We start from the raw sequence: 25,190 nt of genomic DNA, 5'->3' as shown, positions 1-25,190 counted from the left end.
TATACCTTTGGGAGCTTGTTATTAACATTTTGTACAAGTTTCTTTGCAGAATGTATGTATATATATATATATATATATATATATATATATATATATATATATATACTATATGTATGTTTTAAAAAAATGAATATGAAAAAAAAAATAAAGCTGTGGACAAACAGAATTTTACTAACAAATGTGTACTAAAAACATAAATATATGATATAGATATAAAATTTATACAAGCCTGCGCTCGATGTATTTAGGAGGAAAAACTGCAAGAAATATAGAAATTCTATTTCAACCAACCCCCCCTCCAAAAAGAACCAGCAGTAAACTGTGATATCTGTGGCGTCACGACTCCGCTTCTACGTCATTTCCATCAAATTAAGGGTAACAACTGAGTTGCATCGGGATTTTTTAATAAAATGCACTTGACTTTTAAACAAAAGCACGAATGTCGATTTGGGAGTTGGGGTGGAGCCGATACCAACCTTTTCAGTCAGAATAATTAATGTGTGATCATAGCTGGAGTAAAAATGTTCAGTGTATAATATGATACAAAGTAAAAGAATGAACATTGTTGACAAGTTTCTGTTTGTCTGGGTAATGGTAGGCTATGTGATTGCTTGATATACATGTACCTGTTAATTTTGGTTAATTCACGGAAGTACGTGTTCCCTGTCGACGTAACACTGTCGATCTGTAGGCTTGGTATGCCTAGTCAGCTACGACAAGTCGAGTGTATCCACCATAATGCCCCGTTTTTAGCCAAACTATTTATTAGACCTGGTTAATGGTCTATTTTTCACAATATTAACTGTTTGGATGTGTAAGTTGGACTTTCGGGCTACTGAGTGGACCATCCTATACGGTAAGATCCTCATTTCACTTCTGAGTAGATCACCGGGAGGCAGTTATAAATAAAATTGTAATTTAGATGCACTGATTATCATCGAGGGTATTTCTTAAATAGGATTCTGAACTCGAATGAGTTTTGTATGATAAAAGACTCTTCCCGAATTCGGGGAGGTACAACGCTTATGAGAAAATTTTAACAAAGCAAAATGTTGTTATTTAGCGAATAATTGTAAAATCATTGAGAGCAAAATAGTTGGAGTCAGAAATTGTGATTATTAACTTTATGCCTTAATCCACTAGGCTAACCAAATAGGTAATACATTTAAAGGGTAAAGAACTATTTACTGAATTTTACTTGTTCACTTGTGACGTAATTCCTTTGAACAACTGAACTGCTGGATAAAATAATTATCACTTTTGAATTGTGTTAATCAATGTAAAAAATTTGAATTAACTTATGTTTAAACTGCGATCCATACTATCATGTTCGTGGACTGCTTGAGGGGATTGTTAACCAACATGATGTAAAACTCGCATACCTGAGTATCTCTATAAACATCAGGTTATTAACGGCACAGGGTGGTCATCAGTACCCATTTACTAGCTTATCGCCACCTGTATGTGTTGAATGTACATAAAATGTAGTACCAGTACTGAAATACCTCCTTCAGAGTACAAGACCAGTTCCATAGGGGACGTATTTAAACAGATCGATGTTGAAAGATAAAGATTGAATTGAATAATTTGGAGCAATTGGATTTCACATGCTAGCTTGTTTTTGCGTAAGCTGATGTAAACATATACAACCAATAAGGATACAGTTTGTGATTATAGAAGGTATAATTTTGATAATACGGAATAAAATTATTGTCATAATTGTTAGATCTCCCCAGCCAGAACAATTTTAACTTCAGCACTTGTATCGACTTTGGACCCCTATCACAGCCCCACCTCTGACCCCTGGATATTGTGATTTATACAAAGTTATAATTACAAAGAACACAAACAAGCTATCGCACAGCATCTCTTATACACTGTATATATTTTTGGCCCAGAACTTCTGTTCAGGGGAAATATTTAAAATCACTTTACCCTAAGTCTACTATTCACATCGAATCTCTCTATTCAAGGATGCTTTATGGTCTGTTTAGGAGAAGTGAAAATATGAACAAGCTGGAAATTTTGATGATACGAGTAAATAACCAGTGATATGTGAAGAGACAATACTTTGATTTAAGGCTGTATCGAAAATAAAATAAAATTAACAAGGAGTATTTGGAAGTGATAGTAAAGTGAAAGTGTCAGATAACTGAGCATGCTAAGTTGTTTCTGATCCAGTATCAAAAAGGGTTTATTGACCGATAGATAGAACTAGTTCAGACAATCGATCAGAAAATTAGATCGTGTCTGAAAAAAATGACGAAACTACATTTACTTAGAAAATATGTTATTACTCTATAAACAAAAAATCGCTCTCTTTTAATGTTGATAGCATACGATGCTATTAATTCATGTTTAGATACACGTATGTGTACAATGCCATTCATTTATATATCAATACATTCATTTATATCTCAATACATTCATTTATATCTCAATACATTCATTTATCTCGATACATGTATGTTGAAGTCCAAATTTCGACTGAAGTTTTTTTCTCAAGAATCTTTCAGATATCTCACCTTTAACTTTTCTATGCCTGATGACTTCACGGGAGTCCTCTTCAGCTCTTGAGCTTTAGCTTCATTCTAACAGTCACAAGGTGACTTAAAACAAGGCACATGTAACTTAAAAGTGGCGGTAAAACAGATAATTTATTCATTATGTAGTTACAATGTTACATGTATATCGAATAATGAGGTTATTGAGACATTGTTGTTTTCTAAACACAACAGTATACCGTGTATATTAGACGATGCTCGATCGGAGAGAATTTCTCAAAGCCATCAGAGAGATGTTCTCTAAGCCATCAGAGATTCAGAGAGATGTTCTCTAAACCATCAGAGATTCAGCGAGATGTTCTCTAAGCCATCAGAGATTCGGAGAGATGTTCTCTAAGCCATCAGAGAAACAATTTTGACAGTCTTGGTGATTTTATACCACTATGGATAAAAAAAATTCATAATGTTACTTTTATGATACAATTTGATACAAATGGTAAATCACCAACAAAGGACTTATTATCTAGTTTGCTTAGGAGGTATTGCTATTTTGAAAATATAAGAATTTCAAGATGGTTGCTGGTTTTTCATTCGGTCATATCCCTCTCCTTTTCCAACATGAGGACTTGCTGGTGACCGATGCTGGCACAAAATTAAGTCTCACTCGTTACGTTTAGGTAACATAGTACCGATTATTGTATTCCGATTGAACGCTCCGAGATGCTAGTCTGGTTATTTCTTTTATATTCCAATTGTGTATTACCATTAATGTCAGATATCCCTGTGTTCGTATCTACTTTTACTCTACGGATGCATCGATTTTTTCACTCTATGCCGAATTATTACATTCATGCAAAAAATGCCAGTCTGTCCTTCTGTCTGTGTGCAATTTATGATGACCGTGACACCTTAAATCTATTAACTATCAAGTGTTCAGTTTAAAATGAATACATATATGAAGCATCTGAGTGATAGTTACCAAATAAATTATTTGATATTGTTTTTATGTACACTCGCTGTTTTTAATACACAAGGGGTGGTGTGTGTATATTGAAAACCAACTGATATATATTTAGTCAGTCATGTACATGTATATCATAAAACTATCAAATACGTTAAGATGTTACCTACTTTGAACTCCCTGGCCTGCATGTCCCTGTAATATAGGGGTACAGAGTTCGTTGCGGTCCTCGTTTCATGAAGGTGATATTAGGAATACATTGAACATTTACTACATCTGATTGTAATTAAGTGTCATTTGATAACATTTTTTTCTGGGAATTAAGTGTGATACCTACAAAAAACATGATTATACGGTAATTCTAGTCACTGATTCTAGTTTTGTGTCCCTTGCATGATTTTTTTTCTCGCAGGTGATGGTTGATCACGATGTAACAGAATCTATAATATGACAACCTTTCCTTTTTCTATGTTAGGTTGTCGATAGCATATCAATGATTTTTATCAACACTTTCGATGAGCAGAGCACAAATATATATACAGGTATATACCTGAAATTACAAGTACAAACAAACACCTGTACTTCAAATTGAAATTATTTCACAGCTGTGGATAAAATGTAACTGGTAATTTTCGCTTACCTGAACCAGGTCAATCTCAATTAACAAGGTACTAATGAACTAGGAATATGCTCAAAAGTTTATGAAGTATTGCATTCTACCACCCCAATCCCTTTTATTAATGTGAAAACTTAGACTTCTCGTAGATATTGAGACTTCCTATCTTCATACTGTCTGCCAGTTTAGTGACAGCTTTCTCTTTAAAAAATCATCATTTCGCCATCTAAACTGTAAGGATTGTCACAGGGGTTCATATCTCGCATCGCTGACACCTTGTCAGGATCAAGTCCCTTCAGACGTTAGTAAATTTCCAAAGTACTTAAACCTTTGTAACTCGAACTCTTTTTCATCTTTATTTAGCATAATACTTTTGCCTTTGACCTATTGAGAAACTATACGCAATATTCGGTCGTTTTCTTCTCTGGTTTGAACGAGTACTAAGGTGTCGTCAAACAAAGCTACAGCACCTTCTAGACCGCCATAACATCCATCGGTTCTCCTCTGGAATAGCCCTGTAAAGATTTAAACACAGAGGACAATTTAAGGTACTCCTGTCTACCAAACGGCGTATTAAATGTGGTGAGATAGGAAGAGGCCCCAGTTCAATATCCACATCTAACATATACCTCAGTGAAGAATTTAGTCCTTGAGAGGTAGGGTAGGACATCTCCCAAGGTCTTCTTCGGGTATATGCGTAACTTGTCAGAATTAGGTGTTTCTACAACTTACCCATTTATTAGGCTCTGTGACCTTGCGTATAATACTTGGTATTCCATACGTCGTAGTTTTAGCTTAAATTTTCTAATACGTTGAAAGGCAAGTGGGACTGTTCGAGGGGGTTGAATTAGTAGGGACACCTCAGGGTCAGTATGAAAAGTGCGCTCATTGGGAAATAATCCAGTACCACAATTAAGAACACTGTCAAGACCAGGGCAGTGACCATAGGTGTACACCCTTTTCGACTGAATTACATGTAACAGGTATGGCATCTATTTCACATGAAAACGCAATTTTAATAAGCCCAAGATTTAAACAAGCTCTCATTCCTAATATGAGGGGAGGGAGGGATATGTCGCTACCACATGGAAGATAATCTCAGCTGATTGGCCTTTGTAACTACATTAGGTATTTTGACAACCCTTTGAACAGAGTTGATAGATATTTTAGGCAGAAAACCTTTGATCATTTGGATTTTAAACTGTGTGACAGACCAAGTGAATGAAATTTATGTTTAGTCAGTATGTTTCTATGTAAACCTGTCTCTAGCATGAACTCTATAAGTAACTTTTATACTAGATGATTACTTTGATGTGTCTCCATAAATTCAATGATTGTAAGTGCCAATAGGATTCTTCCTCCAAGATATTTCCCTCCGAGAAACTGGCTACAGAGTGGGATATTTCCCATGGAAAACTGGTTCTAGTTCGCACTTTTCATTATATTTCATGATATTTTTAGTAGAAGGAACACGGAAATAGGAAAAAAGAATACTTTTGTTCAAGATACTAGGCATTCAAACTAGTCTCTAAGTGGAAGGGCCGGGAACAATTTGACTATGGCCACAAAGTGTACCAAGTCTGCCCAAAGAATAAATGAATGGTAAAATTACTTTATACTTTATTAAGTAATACTAAGGAACAGACCAAGCTCACTAAATATGCAAATGTACAATGACTGGTCCTGTTTTATTCAACCCAGGTTCTGAGATTCCCATATTATGATAAACACCTTGAAATAAGAAGGCAGTTTTAAATTCTAACAGTTAATCTATTATAGTATAATACTGAATATTTTTGGTATCAAATTATTGACGTTGTTATTATTTATTCAGTTATTAACTTATTTTTCTACTTCTTATTTTGATATTATTTTGGAGACTTATTTGCTATTTGTTATCAACAAGTTCCTTAGTATTACTTCATAAAGTTTAAAGTAATTTTACCATTCGTTTATACTTTGGCAGACTTGGTACACTTTGTGGCCATAGTCAAATGGGAAAAATTGAAATAAGATTCGAGGGCGGTATAGTCCTTTAGTTGATATAAAAACTGACAAAAATATATATTAGAACAAAACATAAAAGAATTGCTATTTCAATTATAATTTTTTTTTATTCTACTGTTTAGTAATACAAATTAAAATAAAATGCAGGACTATACGTGTGTTTTCTTTGTGGTCTTTATTCAAATCCAACAAACGGTTTCAAATCTTTCCGCGCGTACAAAGTTGAATTTCTATCAAATTTCCTTCGCTAATGAGGATATGTGATCTTGGGATTTGTGCATTCTAAAATTAAATCCTGATCAAGAATGAACACTTTTCTAGAATTCTCGAGTACGATTTACCCAAGGATTGTGACTTCAAACGCTTCCCACTCCTACATTCTATTTATGTTATGCAGATCTGACGTCACATCAGCTGGTCTCTGTCAAGTCGATGGTAACAGGAGGTGCACTTGTAGGTCAAATCTTGTTAATGACTAGCGTACGTGCATTATGTCAGGTACTTCTAAAAAATACCTGATATAGATGTAAACAAATTTTTTAATTTGATCCATCGATTTATTTTTCAAAATTGTTCAATGAACAAGAGAAAATAACCAAAGTGATCTCTCTCATAAAACTCATAAAAGATTAAAAAAAAAAAAAAAAAAAAAAAAAAAAAAAAATTAGAAAAAATTAGAAAAAGTAAAACACGGACTCTGGATATACCAGAGGTGGATTCAGGTGTCTAAGAGGACTAAGCATCCCCCGTTGACCGGTCACACTCGCCATTAGCCCTATATCTTGATCAGGTAAACAGAGTAATCCGTAATGAAAATCAGTATCTAAAATAAAAACTAATGTTGGTGATGGGGAATATTATATCATAATAAAGTGAAGATAACATTTATTTCATAAACCCTTTAAAGAATACCAAATTGAGTGTAGGACATACACAGACTCCTGGACACAACAAAGGTGGGATCAAGTGTCTAGGAGGAGTAAGCATCTCCTGTCGACTAGTCACACTCTAATTTTGATAAGGTAAACTAAGTAATCCGTAGACAAGTATGTACAGAACGGCCTAACATTTGGTATGAAACATGTTAAACAGCACAAGATGTATTTGTAAATTTGGTCAATATGATTACTCCTAGGTTTTTCAAATTGTTGACTTTGAACGAGAATGTTGAAACCCCTGTAACATCAACCTACTTTAGTGGCTCGCCTTGGTTTGAATATTGATCACACAGAACAAATATCTAATCAGTTGAAAGACATAAACATCAAATGCAGGTGATAATGGAATATTGCTACATAAGTATTGGAAGTTGACGATGGAGAGGCTGAATTCATTCTGTTTGTCATGTAGTCGAGTTATTGGTTTATCGTCATATTACAATCAAAATAAGTGATTAGATACAGAGAAATATATCACGTTCCCGGATAAATGTACCCGGGCATTTGTCGTACATTCACTGTAAACTGTAAATTAAACCATGAGAGCCAATCAGAATGTAGATAATCAATTAAGGTGTCAAAATCTACTTTGTTTTAATCATTTCTCACATGACAGGTCAAGATAGTCCAATTGTTAGCGTGAAATAATCATTCAAAGAGTCGCCAAATAAATGCTTAGTTTGGGGGTTTGGGTTCTTATAGATGTGCAGTGTCCATACATTATGTGATAGTAATATGTCTTATCATATTGTCGCTTTTTCATCATACACAGAGCATGTACAGTTAAGCTGGAGATATGCCTTTGGCAATTCGTACTTGCTGATCACCTAAATATCCCTATAGGGGAGTATATAATACATGTACAATTCTGTCACATTGTTACTAAAAAATTACACTGAAAGGAAAGGAAAGAAGGTATGAGCGTTCAATTATTCAACGTATATGTACAATACTTTCAATATGGATACTAGCTTGTATTTCTAATCATGGCTGTAATTATCAAAATTGATGACTTTCGTCTTTCATGTTAAAGTTAATCGTGGTGTATGGAAAAATTACAGTACAACATACTGACAACAGATTCATATATCTTGCACTACTAAATGGAGTCGCTTTTCTAGAAACAACGAGGTCAAATGGTAATCTTGCTTCATCATACATAATGGTCATGTGACCATCATATTGAATGTTTGCAAAAAATTTCGTACACAGCATTTAGTGAACTGGCCATCACTCATCCTTACTTTGATCGTCGGTTATTGTTTTTATTTTATTTTTGCCATAGATAATTTGTAAAGAATTAACACCAATAATACGTTTGTTCAAATATCACTAATAGATCTTAAGTGATCATTTATTCTATTATTTTCTAGATGAGGAAGCATATATGCATCATCTTCATTATCTTTGCATTAGTGGATGCTTACATAGAGGAAATCGATTTACCAGAGTCCTTTACAGAATGTCTGGAAAAACAATCTGTAAAGAATCGTGGCAGAGAAGGTATGAGCAAATGGTGTATGGACAGTCACAGAATGAAGCTAACGGGTGATAAGTTCAAACACGCCAACGTATCTGAGGACACTGTTAGCTGGATAAATGAACTGCTCAGAATGTCCCATGTGGACATGAAACTGAATCCTCATTCCATAAACAAACGACAGGCTTCCCAGGAGAACCCCTCAGTATACCCAGACGTTCAATTCCCTCCACAACCAATTATTACAAACGACAATTCACAAACAGCAAATACACAAAATTCACAGGGACCAGAATATCTGTCAGATACTTTCCAGCAGTCGTTGGCTAACCAGCAACATACCGGATCTAGTCAGGCCCAGAGATTTCAGCCTGGACAAACAAGACCGTTTCCAATCATCGGAGGCAACCCACAAACTAAGTCGCAGTTAGAGGTTCAGACACAACAGCATGTGCAAGGGGGGTCCACACAACTGTCTCAACGGACATTTATTGCACAAAACCAGCTTCAGGCTCCCCAAAGTCAGACTAATCCTATTCAGAACCAATTTCCCCAACAATCAGTCATTCAACAGGCGTCACAACAAACAGTGAATTTTGCTCCACCCCAACAGCCGACATTCGTACAACCACCGCAGAATTTTCAGCAAGTAAACGTATTTCAGCCTCAACCAACAGTGATATCACCGAGCTTGACCTCGGCACAACCCTCATTAGGCATGCCTCAGATACAACGCCCTCAGTTAAGGATTAGAAAGGAATACAGAGTGATGACAGACCAGGAGCGGGCCAACTTCCATAGAGCAATCATCTTACTGAAACAAGATACCGTATGTACATTGATACATGTACCTCATTGCAATGAGCATGTATGCACAATTCTTAGTTTAGAAAACATATCAATTCATTGATTTTGCAGACTATTCAACCTAATCGATATGATGCCCTTGGACTTGTTCATTTTCGGATGGTTGATAATATACATCATGGTGGAGCATTTTTAGCATGGCATAGAATATTCATCACCATGTAAGTTACCCATTATATTCTTTTTGCATCATTCACTTTGTTAGGATAGTTCATTTGAACATTCCACCTTCTTTAAAAATGTTGCTATTTACACAATTTTTTTAAGTGATCGGAAAGAACATAACAGAAAAAAAGTTTACTCTTGATTTTGTAATATTAAGTGTTAGTGTAGGTAAAACGTACCGGATTACTAACTGAAAGAATAAACTTTTAGCTGTGGCCTTCATCTCGACATTCAGATATATACTAGTAATCGACGTTTCGCCTTTTTCATTCATATGTCGATTCGGTATATCTCAGTGAACTAGAAATAAAAGACACAGCAAAGTAGTCTACAGCTGCTTCATACCTAGATATTTTGTTGAATGTAAATGTTAACGACAAACTAAAATCTCAGCTTTGACCAACGGAATGACTACAGCTTCTCCATCGCGAACTTGCCATATTCATGTAGCAATATACCATTATCACCTGAATATTATGTTTTTGTCTACACAGAAGAGCTTGTTCTATGTATGATCAGTTTTTAAACCGAGGCAGGCTACTGACAGATAAATTGATCTTACAGGGATTTCAACAGTCTCGTTTTAAAGTCAGCATTCTGCAAATTCTCTGGCCGTTATAACGATCTAGTTTGCCAATACAACCTGTCCTTGGGTCAAATGCTTTCCGATGTGTTGCATACAAATATTGTTAGGTCGTTCTTTACACACTGATTTTAACAACGCATTACTCCATTTACCTGATCAAGATATAGAGCTCACGTACAGCGGATGTGAAGGGTCGTCCTCCTAAGCAACCTGATTCCACCTCTGGTATGTCAAGAGGTCCGTGTTTGCCCTGCTCTTAATTTTGTATTCTTTGTGGTAGTTATGAGTTTGATCACTGTTCCTTATCTTCACCTTTTCTGTATGAAAAGTCATCTGGAATTTGAAAGCCACTCCACCCCCACTCCTCTCTCTATAAAAGTTTACTAGGTTTACAATTTTCCTCAAGTTATGATGGTTTGGCATGATTTCAATGTTATCAATCGTACCATCGACATCGTAATATGGTATCGCCTTGTGTTTTAAACACGCACAATAACACAAATGTTTAGAGTAATAAAATAGTACTGCTTAATACGGCACTTAGTTTTGAATAAGCAGCCTCATTGGTTAATATCCTGGCGGAAATACATGTGAAGTATTAGTTATTCTTTTGACATCCACGTAAGTAGTAGGACATGCTCTCTCCAGTGGGCCTTTTAACGGCCTTTCGACCGATCGCCGTATTTAGGAAAGGTAATTTTTATCATTCTATATAGCCTAGATGGTTAAACCTTGGTGGTTCATTTAAGGCTTTTTATACCTATGTGGTATAATATTTACTACATCTAGGCGAGGCGCTGAGTGTACACATTTTGCCTTGGTGGCGGAAAAAGGATCGTTTTCAATATTTTAGTGTGTTCGAGGAGTTGACAAGCTGCACGTGCATTTCACGATTTGACTTCGCTTACCTGGAAAAGAGACAATGTGCTGATCTTTTGTTTACTGGCTGACTTTACTGGTTGAAATATTCTAGTAATGATTTTTTGGGGTTCGTTTATGATGATTTTTATATTCATACCAGAGACTTAATGGAGTTATTCCGCTTTCTCTGTGTGTCGTCACATGTTCGTGTGTTAGTACGTTGGATGATTTTTATTTTGTCTTGCAGTCTAAGGGACACTGATGCCCTAGTGATTTACCACGTGAATTGTCGGTAAAGGAATGTTAACTTTATGTGTAATTGGTGCTAGTTGTTTTACAGCGTTTAATAGATTATTATTTGCAAATCGGTGGAGTTTAATCAAAGTGGGACTTAAATTATGATTTAAGCCCTATGATTGTAAAGATTAGGGAACAGCGGGCATGTATACAATTGAAGGGAGAATACCTTTGCTTACTACAAAATGTATTAAACGAAAGGTAAAGACAACGAAAACAGACTAATCAACCTCGTAAATCCTATAAGGAATACAAAATAGAGAGTTGGGCAAACACGGACCCCTGGATATACCAGAGGTGGGGTTCAAGTACCTAGGAGTAATACGTGTCCCCTATCGACCGGTCACACCTTCCTTGAGCTCTATATCCCAATCATGTAAACGGAGTAATCCGAAGTCAGAATCAGTGTACATTACTTGTACTGCTACTTTTAGCACTGGGAGAAGGTTGTGGTATTTTTCGATTGAGTGAATGCAAGATGATGGTGGAGTCTTTTATGCACATAACATGAGGAGTGATAAACCAGAGGAGTTTGATATGGATGAAATGTGGAAGATACGTACAATAATACTTTCACATTGGAAGCTTTCAATTTTTCAAAGTTTATTTAGTTGAAAAAATAAATTTACCTCCCCCTACTGGACTCGAACCCGCGATTTACAGATCAGCAGTCCACACGTTAACCGACCAAGCTAGACTATTAGACTTTAAAGGAATATACAAATATTGTTTTATATATATTTATGTATATATTTATTATATACTTTCAATTTCATCTCTTCTTTTTTCTTTAAAAGTTTGCGGGCATATATCACACGATATATGCCCGGAAACATTCCGGCCCGCAAACATTACGTCACAATCAAATTTCTACGCCGTTAATTTTCAAATTTTTCCTGTTTTTCATCTTTTACTCAGTTAAACCGATAAAGTTATTGTTAAAAATAAAATTGTTAGTTTCTAAATGAAATTGAAAGTATATAATAAAAAGGTTATAGACTTTGTATGGGAAATATGACGACCTCGTTTTTTGTCGCGAACGGACCTCGCAAGCTCGGTCCGTCTACGCGCCAAAAAACTCGGTCGTCATATTTTCCCATACAAAGTCTATAACCTATAAATATATAAAGTCTCCATTTTGGAAGTAAAATACAGAAAAAACTTAAAACACTTTGTAGAAATATTTCGACTGTGTTACCGGTCTTCTTCAGTCGTGTTTATCTCTCATAGCAAAGTAACGCACGACTACATACGCGAAAGTACTATGACGTCACAGTAAGTATTATAAACGTCAAAGTTGATATTGCGCGAAAAACATTTGAGAAAGGTAAGAGTCTAATAATAAAATGAACAATACCCACCCGACCTCGTGGACACATCCTAAAATATGACTATGCGTACAATTAAATATTTGATATTAGTAATGAAACAGAATTTTAGAAATGTTTGTTCACAAAGCAGTCAACTACTGGCCTAAGTGAATACAAACAAGAAATATTATAGTAAGTAGTTAATCGTAAATACATCAATATTGTTATAATCAGTTATCATAACACGTTCTTTGCATACAAGTCTTACAAGATATTAATTATTAAAGACAAAAATGTTCCCTTTTGTTTATTCCGTGTGGTACATAAGTATTTAATTTTTTCTTCCATAAATTTTCTCTAAAGCGACGATAAATGTCATCTTTGTAAAGTTTTTCAATTCCTATGATAGAATAATCGTCAGTACTATGAGAATCCGTATAGAAATGAATAGCAACAGGGTCATCAGTTTCTCGTCTAATAAATGACAAATTCAAAACATGCCTTTGGTATAAAGTTACCCCAGTTTCTCCCACATATACAATTTTGTTGCATTTTTTGCAAAACACTCCATAAACTACATTGCTGGATTTACAATTGATATGATTTTTGATATGATATTTGTTACCGTTGCAGTCCTCAAATTGATTGGTTTTAATGGCATATTGACATAAAGTACACTTTTTAGCATCACACGGCTCGCATAAATTTTCTTTTCTAAAAAATAGATTATTGTGTTTCTTATGCACCAGAATGTCTTTTAAATTTTTGTCTCTTTTAAAAGCCACTATGGGCATATCTCTAAAAACGTTTTTGTGGCGGTCAGAATTTTCAAGAATTTTTTGACGGTTTTTTAAAATCTTATGAATATGGGGAAGCCCTTTAGAATAGTCTACCACAATGGGAACACGGTTACCCTGCTTCGTCTTTTTTTTTTTTTTTTGTAGTTTAGGAGATTTGATCGGTCGAGTTTATCTACTTTCTTAAGTTCATTTTCTACATCATTATCTAAATAACCGCGTTTTCTTTGATTTTTCTTTATTTCCTTCCGCTGAATTTGATATTTTTCATCTGTGGAACAAATTCTACGCGCACGGAGCCCAAGTCCAAAGGGAATAGATTTTTTTTGTAGATTCGGGGTGGCTAGAGGTTTTATTAAGGTACATATGTTTATCGGTGGGTTTGCAGTAGAAGTCAGTATAAAGGATTCCGTCTGTTATTGAGATTGTTACATCAAGGAAATCGATTTTGGTGTTTGATAGACGTAAGTCAAGCTGATTGTTTGGATGTATTTCATTTGCGGTTTTATGGAATTGTTTAAGTTCTTTTTCTGTACCCGTCCAGATGCCAAAAATATCATCAATATAACGTACATAAAATAATGGCAGTTGTTTTGATTTTTCGAGAAGAATCTGTTCCCATCCCCCCATGTAAACACAAGCGTAGTTTCGCCCAAGTTTTGATCCAATTACGGCCCCTTCAGTCTGCATGTAATGTTTGTTATTGAAACTAAAATTGAACAGCATCCAACATTTTTAATATATTTTCTGTGTCTACCTCTTTTTCATAACGCGTTTGCAATGCTATTTTAATGATATCGCGAGCTTCTTTCCTAGGTATACTGGGATAAAGTGCTTTCACGTCCATACAAAATAAAATAGAAGAATCTGGTAATGGTTGCTTTACATTTGCAAGTTTTTAAAAAAAAATCTGTAGTATCCTGGACATAGCTACCAAGGGATCTATTCGCATTCTCAAGTTGCGACTCAACGTATATATATATATACATGCATATCACTAACGAGCCATTATCGTGATCGAGAACAAAATCATTCTCCATCACGATGAACTATATGATGAATATTCTACATATGTAAAATACTGAATATCTATCTATCTATCTATCTATCTATCTATCTATCTATCTATCTATCTATCTATCTATCTATATATATATATATATATATATATATATATAAAGTCAAAAAATAAAATCCAGTACTCAAACTTTTATCTAGAGCGCTTTCGCCCTGCGGGCTCGTCAGTAGATTTTTAAACATCTAAAAATCTACTGACGAGCCCGCAGGGCGAAAGCGCTATAGATAAAAGTTTGAGTACTGGATTTTATTTTTTGACTTTATTCTACCCCGATACCAAGAAAAAAGAATTTATTGAATATATATATATATATATATATATATATATATATATATATACCATATAACATGCTAATGTTCCTAGATTTAAGCCTATACATTGTGTACATACGTGTATACTGTGCAAATAATGCATTTTTTTTTTTAAAACCCAGAATATACTGTTATCTTTATGTCGGATGACCTAAAATAAAATTTATCCTCAACAAAACTCACCATTATTAATTTTAACCGAGTGTTAAACCTCTCTATGCATATGATTTGGATTCAAATGAGACTCTTTTAAACATATTTAAAACGACATGTTAAAAAGGCATAATTCATACATAGAACTAAACACGTGCTTAACTGCAGATCCTGTACTCTAACAGATATTGTGATCTTTTGACCCTATTTCTATCCTTTCTCTGAGGTGTTCTACATTATACTGAAGGATGAATGCATCAGATAATCCGATGCATCATCACTTGTATCAAACAAGTTTCCAATACCACTAAATACATCAACATCTGAAATTTCATCTTCAGGGATTCTCCTGGGAGTAGCCTAAGATTACTCTAGAATTCTGTTACAAGTGCTCGTAATCTATTCCAGGGTGATCCGAGTCTTTACAAAGTTTCATGTGGTCACGATGTATCACACATTCCCTTTCTTTCCTATCCACTATTTTATACAACCTCCAACACTACATAAGGACCTTTCCATGGAGGTTTTAATTTGGGATTTGGACCAACGTTTCTGGATGAATCCAATTTCAGAACTTGTATTTTGGTACAGAAAACTGTAATACTATTGTTTTTGCCTTTTTTGAGAATGACAAATAATTTCTCTAGCCACTTCATGACATTCTGACATTTTTGTTCTCAATTCAATCAAATACACTGGAACCTCTTCATTGGATTATTTAAGATGTACAAAGTATTAGATCTATTGGTTGACTAACTTCTCTACTGAGCATCATAAGATTTGGTGTAAATTTTGTTCGTCTATTTTCAGTAGCACGAATATCTCTAATCCGAGATTCCTCTGAATCTAATATATCCGCTTTTATATTGTGACATGTGCGGGGGAGAATCAGGTTGGACGCTATATTGAAAAGTGGAAATTCAGCGACAACAGGTGGTGTCGCTGCTTTGCCTTCCTTTTACAAATTTATTTTGCGAATGATTAATGTACAATTAGACCATGGCTAATACGGTATCAATTTGACTCCTATTGGAGTTTTCTGTGTCTGTGTGCTGACATCATGCAAAAAGAAATCGAATGGCAAGGAGCCGACTTAATTCAAAGTGATGCTTCATTTGTCGGTGTTAGGGTCGTTAAACGGCAATTGTATATAGTTAATAGACCACGAGTGTGAGAATTGTTTTAACAGTAAAAATTTACTTCTAAATCGTATAAGTTTTATATAAGAAATCTAAAAAGCGTCTGTTTACACACTCTGATGTAGTAATATAGAAAACCTTCTGAACACTTTGTATCTTAATGTACTTATTACCCCTTTTTGTCATATGGAGGAGGTCTAATATATACTGTCTAATATTATCACCTGCATATGGTGTTTATATATCTCAACTGATTCGATACGCCAGAGCTTGTTCTGCGTATGGTCAGTTTTAAATTCGAGGCAAGCTACTGACAAACAAGTTGATGGTACAGGGGTTTCAAAAGTCTCGATTGAAGTCAGCATTTCGCAAATTCTATGGTCGTTATAACGATCTAGTTCGTCAATACAACCTATCATTGGGTCAAATGCTGTCTGACGTGTTTTATACCGATTGTTAGGCCGTTCTTGGCACACTGATTTTGACTACGGATAACTTTGTTTACCTGATTAATATATAGGGCTCACGGCAGGTATGACCGGTCTACAGGGGATGCTTACTCCTCTTAGGCACCTGATCCCACTCCTGGTTTATCCAGGGTTCCGTGTTTGCCCAACTATCTATTTTGTATTGCTTATAGGAGTTATGAGATTGATCACTGTTCGTTATCTTCACCACTGAACAAAGAAGAAAACTACACTTATCAATTTCAGGTAGCAAGTGCCACAGATATTCATGTCAAAACATCCCAAAATAACAATGAAAGGCTATGACACACTTTACATCCTTTTCAGAAATCATTTAGATGTACAAAAGTATGCATCTTTATGATTTGTACTAATTACCGGTAGTAATCTAAACATGAAAGTAGAGTTCGATTTTTGTAATTAATAATGAGATTGATTTCAATTCAAAATCAGATTGGAGAGAATGTGAATCCAAACATGCCAGAGAAATACAATTATACAATTGGAAGCGAAATTTGAGAAAAAATGTTAATGTTCAAAATCAATCACTTTAAAAGTGAATGCGGCTTATCAACAAGAGTGGAAAGTTGTACAGTTCATGTTACAAGTGCAAGGGGATATACCAACAACATCCAAAGGCATGAAATTTAAAAAGTTTCTACTTAAGTTCACATGGTACACAAAAACACAGTTATTATTTACATACATCTAAGATTTTCATAAAAAACATGAATGATAATACACATATATCTTCAAAAATTATATAATAAATGAGACTAACATATATATACGTGGATTTAGTATCAGACACTGCAGTGATTGCTTGTGATATGTAAATAATAAAAACGAGTTTGTACATACTACTCATCAACATGTGTGTATCACAATGTCTTACATTTTCTTAAAACAAAGCTGTAATATTTCCTCGCGTAATGATTTCAGTCACTTCAAACAAGGGGGTCTTGTATAAGTTTTGATTTTTATTTTTTCCCCAAAAATCTGTTTCAAGTTTCTACTTTGAATCTCACATTTATTGCAACATGTCGGTTATGATACTTCAAGAATTTCTTTGAAACATTTTAAAACTCTCCTCGAAATAATGTACTTAACATTCAGATTCCTCGGTAAATCTCAAACAAGCTTATGCTGTTATTTCAACAGATTCCCCCTGCCCTCAATACACGCAATGTGTCATAAAGGTGTTGAATATTTAATGGACACTTCTAATATTTCAGTCCAGCAATATACTAAGTATGCCATCGTTTTCTTCAATTTTCATTATGTTTGATTTCTTTTTCTACCGCATATACTGGTAATTTTTTCTAAAGCATGTAGCAAGTTGATAAAGTAATGTAAAAATATACATGTGATATAGCCATCTCTCAATTTTTAATAAATCAATCAGTTTGCTTTGCATTTTCAATAACTCTTTGAAAACAAAATACTATATGTTATAGCAGAACCCCAGATGACCTGAAGGTCTCAGACTTTCTAAATTTACCATCTGTTATATCGAGACGCCTTACGGTGATGTAATATTATATCTAATAATGAACATTTCTCTTCTAGCTTATATAATTTTTACATATATATCTACTAAACACTAGAATAATATCGATACTAGGAATATTTTATTTACATTAAAATTACCAGGGTTGGGACTAGGAATTTTTCAAGGCGATTCCCGTCCCGGATTCATGGTTTATGAGCAGCTTGAGTATCGTGAAAAGTTCATGAATCTTCGAGAAAAATAAAATGAGAAGTAATGTTTCTGCATCCTTATTCGGAATTAACACAAGTTGATACTTTCTTCTGTTCGTTTTATTGTCAAACAATTGCAAACAATGACGTACGAGTTAATAACTCTATTTATCTACCCAATGCATAAATGTGATATAATTAAATTATTAACCAAGTAATTAATTACAGTAAATTGGATACTTATATCGTTTTCTATCTTAGAACCACGAATATCATATTGATTACCGTTCTTGTCTTCTTCATGCAATGACAATGGAAAGTTCAACCTCATTCGGTGTGATTCGTTAATGGAAATCACTCCGGTACCTCTTTATAACGACTTCCTGTATTGAGAATCATCAAATACATATGTATAATGTTAAAGAATTGTATATGCTATCTGATTTCAGATTTGAGAATGCCATGAGACAGAAAATACCTGAAGTGACATTACCATATTGGGATTCAACAATGGATGAAGCGATGATCGATCCGACACAATCCGTGACGTGGTCGTCACAGTTCCTCGGTAACGGAGACGGTCTGGTAACAACGGGTCCATTCGCCTTCTGGCAGACTCCAAACGGACCACTTATCAGAAACGTAGGCCAGGAGGGCGGTCAGTTACTCTCCAGACAAGCCATAATGAATGTACTGTCCAGAACAAGAATGGCGGAAATTACAGAACCTGGGGCTCCCGATCAGTATAATATTGAGAATTACCATGGTGATGCTCACACGTGGATTGGCGGGCAAATGGAGCCAATGGAAACTTCTGCTTTTGATCCCGTTTTCTTCCTGCACCATGCATTTGTTGACTATGTATGGGAAATATTTCGTCAGCAACAGCGAACCATGGGAATAGACCCTACTCAGGATTATCCTCAAAATTTCGGCCCACAGTCACACGCTCCCTTCACGCCTACGGGATTTGGAAACCTGCCCAATGTATTTGGAATCAGTGATATGTTTACTTCCCAAGTTTATACCTACCAGCCACACCCGACCTGCTCTTTCCAAAATTCTAACTGTGGCTCTGCCTTTCTGACTTGCGATTTATCCATTGGAGTTCCTCAATGCCTTCCTGTTGCCTCGGGTCCTTTGGCACAGTTACGTGCATCGCGAATGAGGGGTGTTCCGGGCGTGATGGGCGCTGGTCCACGCTTACGAGGAATGCCACCACTACCCTTTGGTCGCAAAAGGAGAGCAACAACTTCGAAAAGAGTAACTGTAAATGCTACGTCTACGTCCGACAACCACCACCAGGTCATAGTCAAACAAATGCAATGTTCAAATGCCTGGGTTTCATTTTCCAGCCAAAACACTTTCGAAATCAACAATGAAGGGGATACGCGAAAGTGGGTATTTATTCCGGTTCGCGTTGTCAACAAACGGTCTCCTGAACATCGTAAATTCAAGGCCTATGCAATCATTGATGGAAAGCCTTCAGTCAAGGCAGATATCTATGACCCAGAGCAATATGACGAAATCAAACCATACTTTTCCGAGGAATTGATGCCATCGTCAGAAAAATGCAAACCTGTCACTGGTGATAGAACAGTGGGGCGTATCCACATTCGGTCTGACGGTCTCAATTATCAAGGAAATTATGATGAATATGTTATCGTCGATTTAAGGCAGGCATTTACCGAGTCCACCACTTATATCGGACTTCGAGGTCCGGGTCAGACTGCTACCGAGGTCTTACTTTCGGCGTATGACTCATGTGGTCGAAAATGTCAGGCATTCTGTAGGAGTAAATATACAAAATACCATAGCTATCGTCCATGTTCAGGTGCTCTCAGCGTAAATAATAAAACTCCATGGGAGTACGGTAAAAATTACGGTGACGCAGTGCGCATGTCTTGGGATTTAAACGACTTATATGCAATACCAGAACTACAAAGTCAGTCTGTTTTTATACAGTTTTTCTGTGATCATCGTCAATAAAATGGTTGTGGGAATTTCAGTTTCATGATTCTAAACAGCAATCGTGTGTTGCTAGCAATATTAAGGTAGCTCATTACACCAAGACTTATACTTTTTATGACACAACGTCATAAGATGACGATTAAATGTTTGTAAAATTATTTGTATCGATCGATTTGTTTGTCTATCATCGTAGCTCAGTGGCTAAAGTATCGGGTTAATGACCCGCAGATCCCGAGTTCAAATCCGCCAGTCTTTTGTTCATATTTATTGAAATAAAGGTTTAAAAATCATTGTTTTTTTTTCTTAAATCTAAAATTGCATATTTTCTGCCTTTTTGACATATGTACTTATTACATATCATCATAATTGAATAACTTCGTGCTGATTTAAGAAATTCTTTCAAGGTGTAGTGAGCCACCTTATAGCTGAAAAGTAAATAAGTAGTTTACCGAAAACCTTTTAGGATTTTTATGGCTAAGTATAACATCGTACTTGTACATTCATATTCTCTTAACTTTTTTCAAAAGTGATTGAATGCATCTACATCATAATTCGGTATTATATTCAACATAAACATAATCATTTCTGCTATCTAATAAAGAGTGTTGAAATTCAACAGTTAAACTGTATACCTCACACTTTAATCACGTAAGTATACTCGGGGGGAAAATAACATCGCAACACCAGATTTTCTTCTCGTAGCCTAAGTATTACGATTAGTTTCACATCATAAGATGAATAACAGTTTTTATGTTTGACGTTATGTCTGCTAGCATCACGTGATCTCTAAAAACGTAAGACCACCAGTAAATGTATCCATTGTCATTCTTTTTAAAAGATACGAAGACGTGATATTTTGAGGAAAATTACAGTAAATAACTGTCCCTCTATCTATTGATTCAAAAGTCTATTATGAATGAAACTAAAGTTAACATGTAAATTATAACTGAACAGTTTTTTTTAGTATGTATTGCAACTTCCGTTCACACGAATGACGGACTCGGGGCGTCTTCTTCAGCCTCTGATCGAACGTTGAATTTGATGTGACAGAGTTTGCCACTCCTGATGCAGTGTCCGTGTCACTTCATCAAATGTTTGAATTGGCGGTGTCCTTTGACGGACTCGGCGACCAATGATGTCCCAAATGTGCTCAATATAGGGTTCAAGTCTGGACTTGGAGCAGGTCATGCATAAGGTAGTGTCTCATGTGACTCTTTGCGCAAACAATCCTGCATAGCACGAGCACGATGTGATCTAGCATTGACATCCATAAACACTGGCCTGCGTCGAAGAAGGAGATTGTGAAAATGAGGCACAACTGTTCCTTTGGTAATTTTATGTATGAAGGTTGCCCCTAAATGTAATAAGATCCAGTTTACAGTCATAGTAAACACATCGCCACACAAACTGATCAACCACCGAACAGAATCATTTCGTTCAGCATATGTATATCTAGCTGTTGCCATCCACACATTCGTCCATCTGTGATAGATAGCAAAAAACGACTTGTTCGATCAATGGACTTCCTTCCCAGAGCGAAGGTTTCAAAGTTGGCGAATTTGACATCATTGCATACGTACTGCTTTGTGGCTGTGTGTAAGCAAAGGTCTCTTTATGGATTTTCTTGCATGATAAACAAATTACTTCAGTCGATTCCGCACTGTTCTCGTTGAAAGCAAACGATCTGGAAATCATTTTTAAAATTGAGCTATTAGTTTCATCTAACCATTCTTCTGAGTGCATTATCCTCCCGAACAGATGTTCCACGGGGTTTCCAGATCGTGCACGATCTTTGACGTCATTTGTTAATTGGCACTTTCTGACAATTCTACTGAAGGTTGTCTAACTAACATACCCGGTTCCTCCATTCCAATAATCTGCCATCACATTGCATTTGAGACTTGCGGAGGACCCATAATTTCGATGTGCAAGAAAAGTAAACCTAATTTACCAAACTGTACAGGTTGAATAAAGGGCTATTTAAAGCACGTGTACAAAAATCTCATTTTATTGGAGGTGAGTACAGTAGTCGCATGGACGATACAGGCATATTGTAAACATATTGTAAACATATTGTAAACAAACGTACAGGCTGAATTGCGTAACCGAATTCAAAATGATTAATTATTGAAATAATGATGAACACATGACCTAAGAATTAGGGCAAGCATAAATGCCATCCTTGGAAACCATTCACCTTCTGGTAGCATGATTGACAACATAGATTAAGGTTTCTACTTCATTGAATCATAATCAATGAAGGGGAAAACACAAAATAATAGTAAATGGTGGTAAAGGCCGCACAGAATTTTTTTTTTGTGGGGAACCGACCAGTGAGCCCAATTTAACTACCCACGTAGGGGACATACTGGGGGATGTGTCAGCATAGATATCTAAACCTGAACTGGTAACCTCGTTTTGAGTTGGGATGAGAGACCTGTCGTTCTCGTCCGTCTCCTATGTGCTATCTAGTTTGGGGATCATGGACAACGCAAATGATTAGTGCCACCCTACATTTGCCTGAAACATGCACCAGCCTGTAGCATCTCGACCCTTGATTGGGAATGGATGTAGCCCTAGCGATTGTGAAGCTATGGGCCCCACTTGTAAAAACAGCAATTTAAACTACTTATTGGCTTTTAGCCATGGCAATATAAAACAGTATATGATACACACACCACCTACCCTAATGGCAGGTGCGAGAAGACAATAGGTTTGGGGGCAGAAAAAGTCCTAATCTGCCGCAACGGACTCCCCATTCCCGCCACAGACATTATTTATAATGTTCCACACACACATTTTTTATGACATAAGTACTGATATAACATTTGTATAGCGATATATTTGCCTGAGCATATAGCATTGACAGGGACTAAAGAGTTAGTCCGGCATACAATAATGCACTAAATGTAATAACCAGGCATGTATTGTCGTTTTTCAAAGTAGGGGAAAAGAAAAAATTGAAAACTGGATTGTTCAATTATGAGGAAGTAAGTAGCGTATATTTGATGTGAAATTTCAATTGATAGGTCCGAAATCTTCCACACTAGTCTAAATTTCGCTGCTATCATTGGCGAGAAACCAACCGGTGACCTGGACCGGTAAATACCTGTCGAAGCGACCCACACAGTTAAATCGGAAACATTGATGTGAAGTGAAGCGTAGCAAAACTCGTCCCCTTATATACCATGCAAACCCTGATTGCTAGCGCCCTCGGGCGATAACATATACGTTAATGTTTTTGCAGCTAATGTGCATGCTTGGGCGCCATGGTGTGACATTCTTGGAATCCCTAATGATGAAAATTTTTACGCAAGTAATAAAAATGTGTTAAAACACTTTACAGGTACATGTAGCTATCTGATTTCTATTTTGCGGGCTAATTATGTAAAACACAGGTTCCACGTATTGATATTGTCATATGTATTCTGGTCCCCGCCCCGCCACTTATTGATCACACGTTTTGTGGTCCCCAAAACGAGTCATCAATGAGTGGCGGGGGTGGGGACTACATGTATGTAGCAAGCAGCCTAAAATATATGTATTTGTTTTACATGATGAAATCATTAATAAAACTTACACTTGTAATGTTTTAAATACCACACCGGAGATTCGGATAACCGGGTCAAAGATTTAAAACGCCATTTTGGGATATACATATACAAATATTCACTCTCAGCGATCGTTTCATACAGGTACTTGGCCTTGCTGGTCATATTCAAGACCTGGTTTTGGATAATGTACATGTAGTTTCCCTAGATGATTTTCCTTTTCTGTGAATGCGAATGACCTCGCATTTGTTAGGATTAAATGTCATTGACCAATGTCCTTTGTATAACAACGTAGGTTGATTATTATACATCATCTTTCTATTACGTTTGCCATACCGATATATGAAATTCCCAAACGTCACTTGCAGAAAATAAAGGTCTTTAAATATCTATAAATTCTTAGTAATTTAAATTACTAGGATAAAATTTTTATAATCAATTAAACATTTCTTTCGACCTCTACTTGCATAGTAGATAATAGATATGGCGCTAGCATTCTAATCTTTTTTAAAAGATAAGCTTGTATACAACAATAGAACATTCATCTAATATGGCGGATAAGCAGAGAAATATGGCGATCACAGATAATTCTACTATATTTATTAGTTCATGTCAGCTTTAAATGAAGTATGACATAAGATCTTAATATATCTGTAAAAGCATCAATATAAAACACTATAATTAAGATTAATAGCCAAAGTTTTGGCGGGTTTTATGCCAAGCACTATGTAAAATATTAGAATTCAACGAAATAAAACATTAAGAAGATTTAGAAATTTGCATTAATACGGTCACTGTACCTGTACTGTGTAATAAGCTTAATAGTCAGGGAAAGACATTTTTAAAGGCTTGTTCTAACAGGGTTTTTTTTTTTAAGTTAATGTTTTTGGCAGCTTTAACACCTTCATTCCACAAAATGGCTGCAGCCCAACTAAACGTGCATTCTCCAAAACAATTTGTACGAAGCTTTGGCACAGTGAGTCTTAGTGATGTTTCAGATCTTAGTGGTCGAGATTGGGAATACACTTCAATGAGTTCTTGTATATATTCGGGAACACATCAGCGCGCAGAAGGTAAACACCAAGATTTTGTATTGTGGACGATACTGCACTGGAAGCCAATTAATGCAGCCGCGCTAAGACGGAGAAAATATGATCCCGTGTCGTTGTCCTCGACACAAGCCTGGCTGCGGTGTTCTGTACCTTCTGTAAGCGGTCCAATGTGGTCTTGTTGATTCCAAATAGAAGATAGTTCGCATAATCAAGTTTTGAAGTAACGAGTGCATTGACAATAGTCTTACACGCTTCTGTTGTTATGAAATGACGAATTTGACCAATATTGCTAAATGAAAGTGACATGCTTTCACAATAGATAATACATGGTTCTCAAACGTGAGGTGGAGATTGAAGTGCACACTAAGATTTTTGACA

At 35.8% G+C, this 25,190-nt stretch overlaps 1 protein-coding gene across 1 annotated transcript; it reads left to right on the top strand.

Annotated features, from left to right (window-relative positions):
• The first annotated feature begins 695 nt into the window (after window positions 1-695).
• LOC125676009 (uncharacterized) lies at window positions 696-22,186 on the top strand. Its single transcript, XM_056158078.1, has 4 exons — window positions 696-856; window positions 8,400-9,335; window positions 9,425-9,534; window positions 18,688-22,186. Exons 2-4 carry the CDS (start codon window positions 8,400-8,402, stop codon window positions 20,225-20,227), a joined length of 2,586 nt encoding a protein of 861 aa, XP_056014053.1. The 5' UTR covers window positions 696-856; the 3' UTR covers window positions 20,228-22,186.
• Window positions 22,187-25,190: the final 3,004 nt, after the last annotated feature.

This window comes from Ostrea edulis, chromosome 3 (assembly GCF_947568905.1).
Source record: "Ostrea edulis chromosome 3, xbOstEdul1.1, whole genome shotgun sequence".
NCBI lineage: Eukaryota > Metazoa > Mollusca > Bivalvia > Ostreida > Ostreidae > Ostrea > Ostrea edulis.
This window is presented reverse-complemented; position numbering and strand designations above follow the sequence as displayed.

Bases quoted from the DNA above. Each gene is read 5' to 3' on its own strand.
- LOC125676009 (XM_056158078.1), top strand. From the start codon at position 8,400: ATGAGGAAGCATATATGCATCATCTTCATTATCTTTGCATTAGTGGAT. The intron at 9,336-9,424 runs GTATGTACATTG...TTGATTTTGCAG, and splicing joins TCTTACTGAAACAAGATACC to ACTATTCAACCTAATCGATA. The intron at 9,535-18,687 runs GTAAGTTACCCA...ATCTGATTTCAG, and splicing joins CATAGAATATTCATCACCAT to ATTTGAGAATGCCATGAGAC.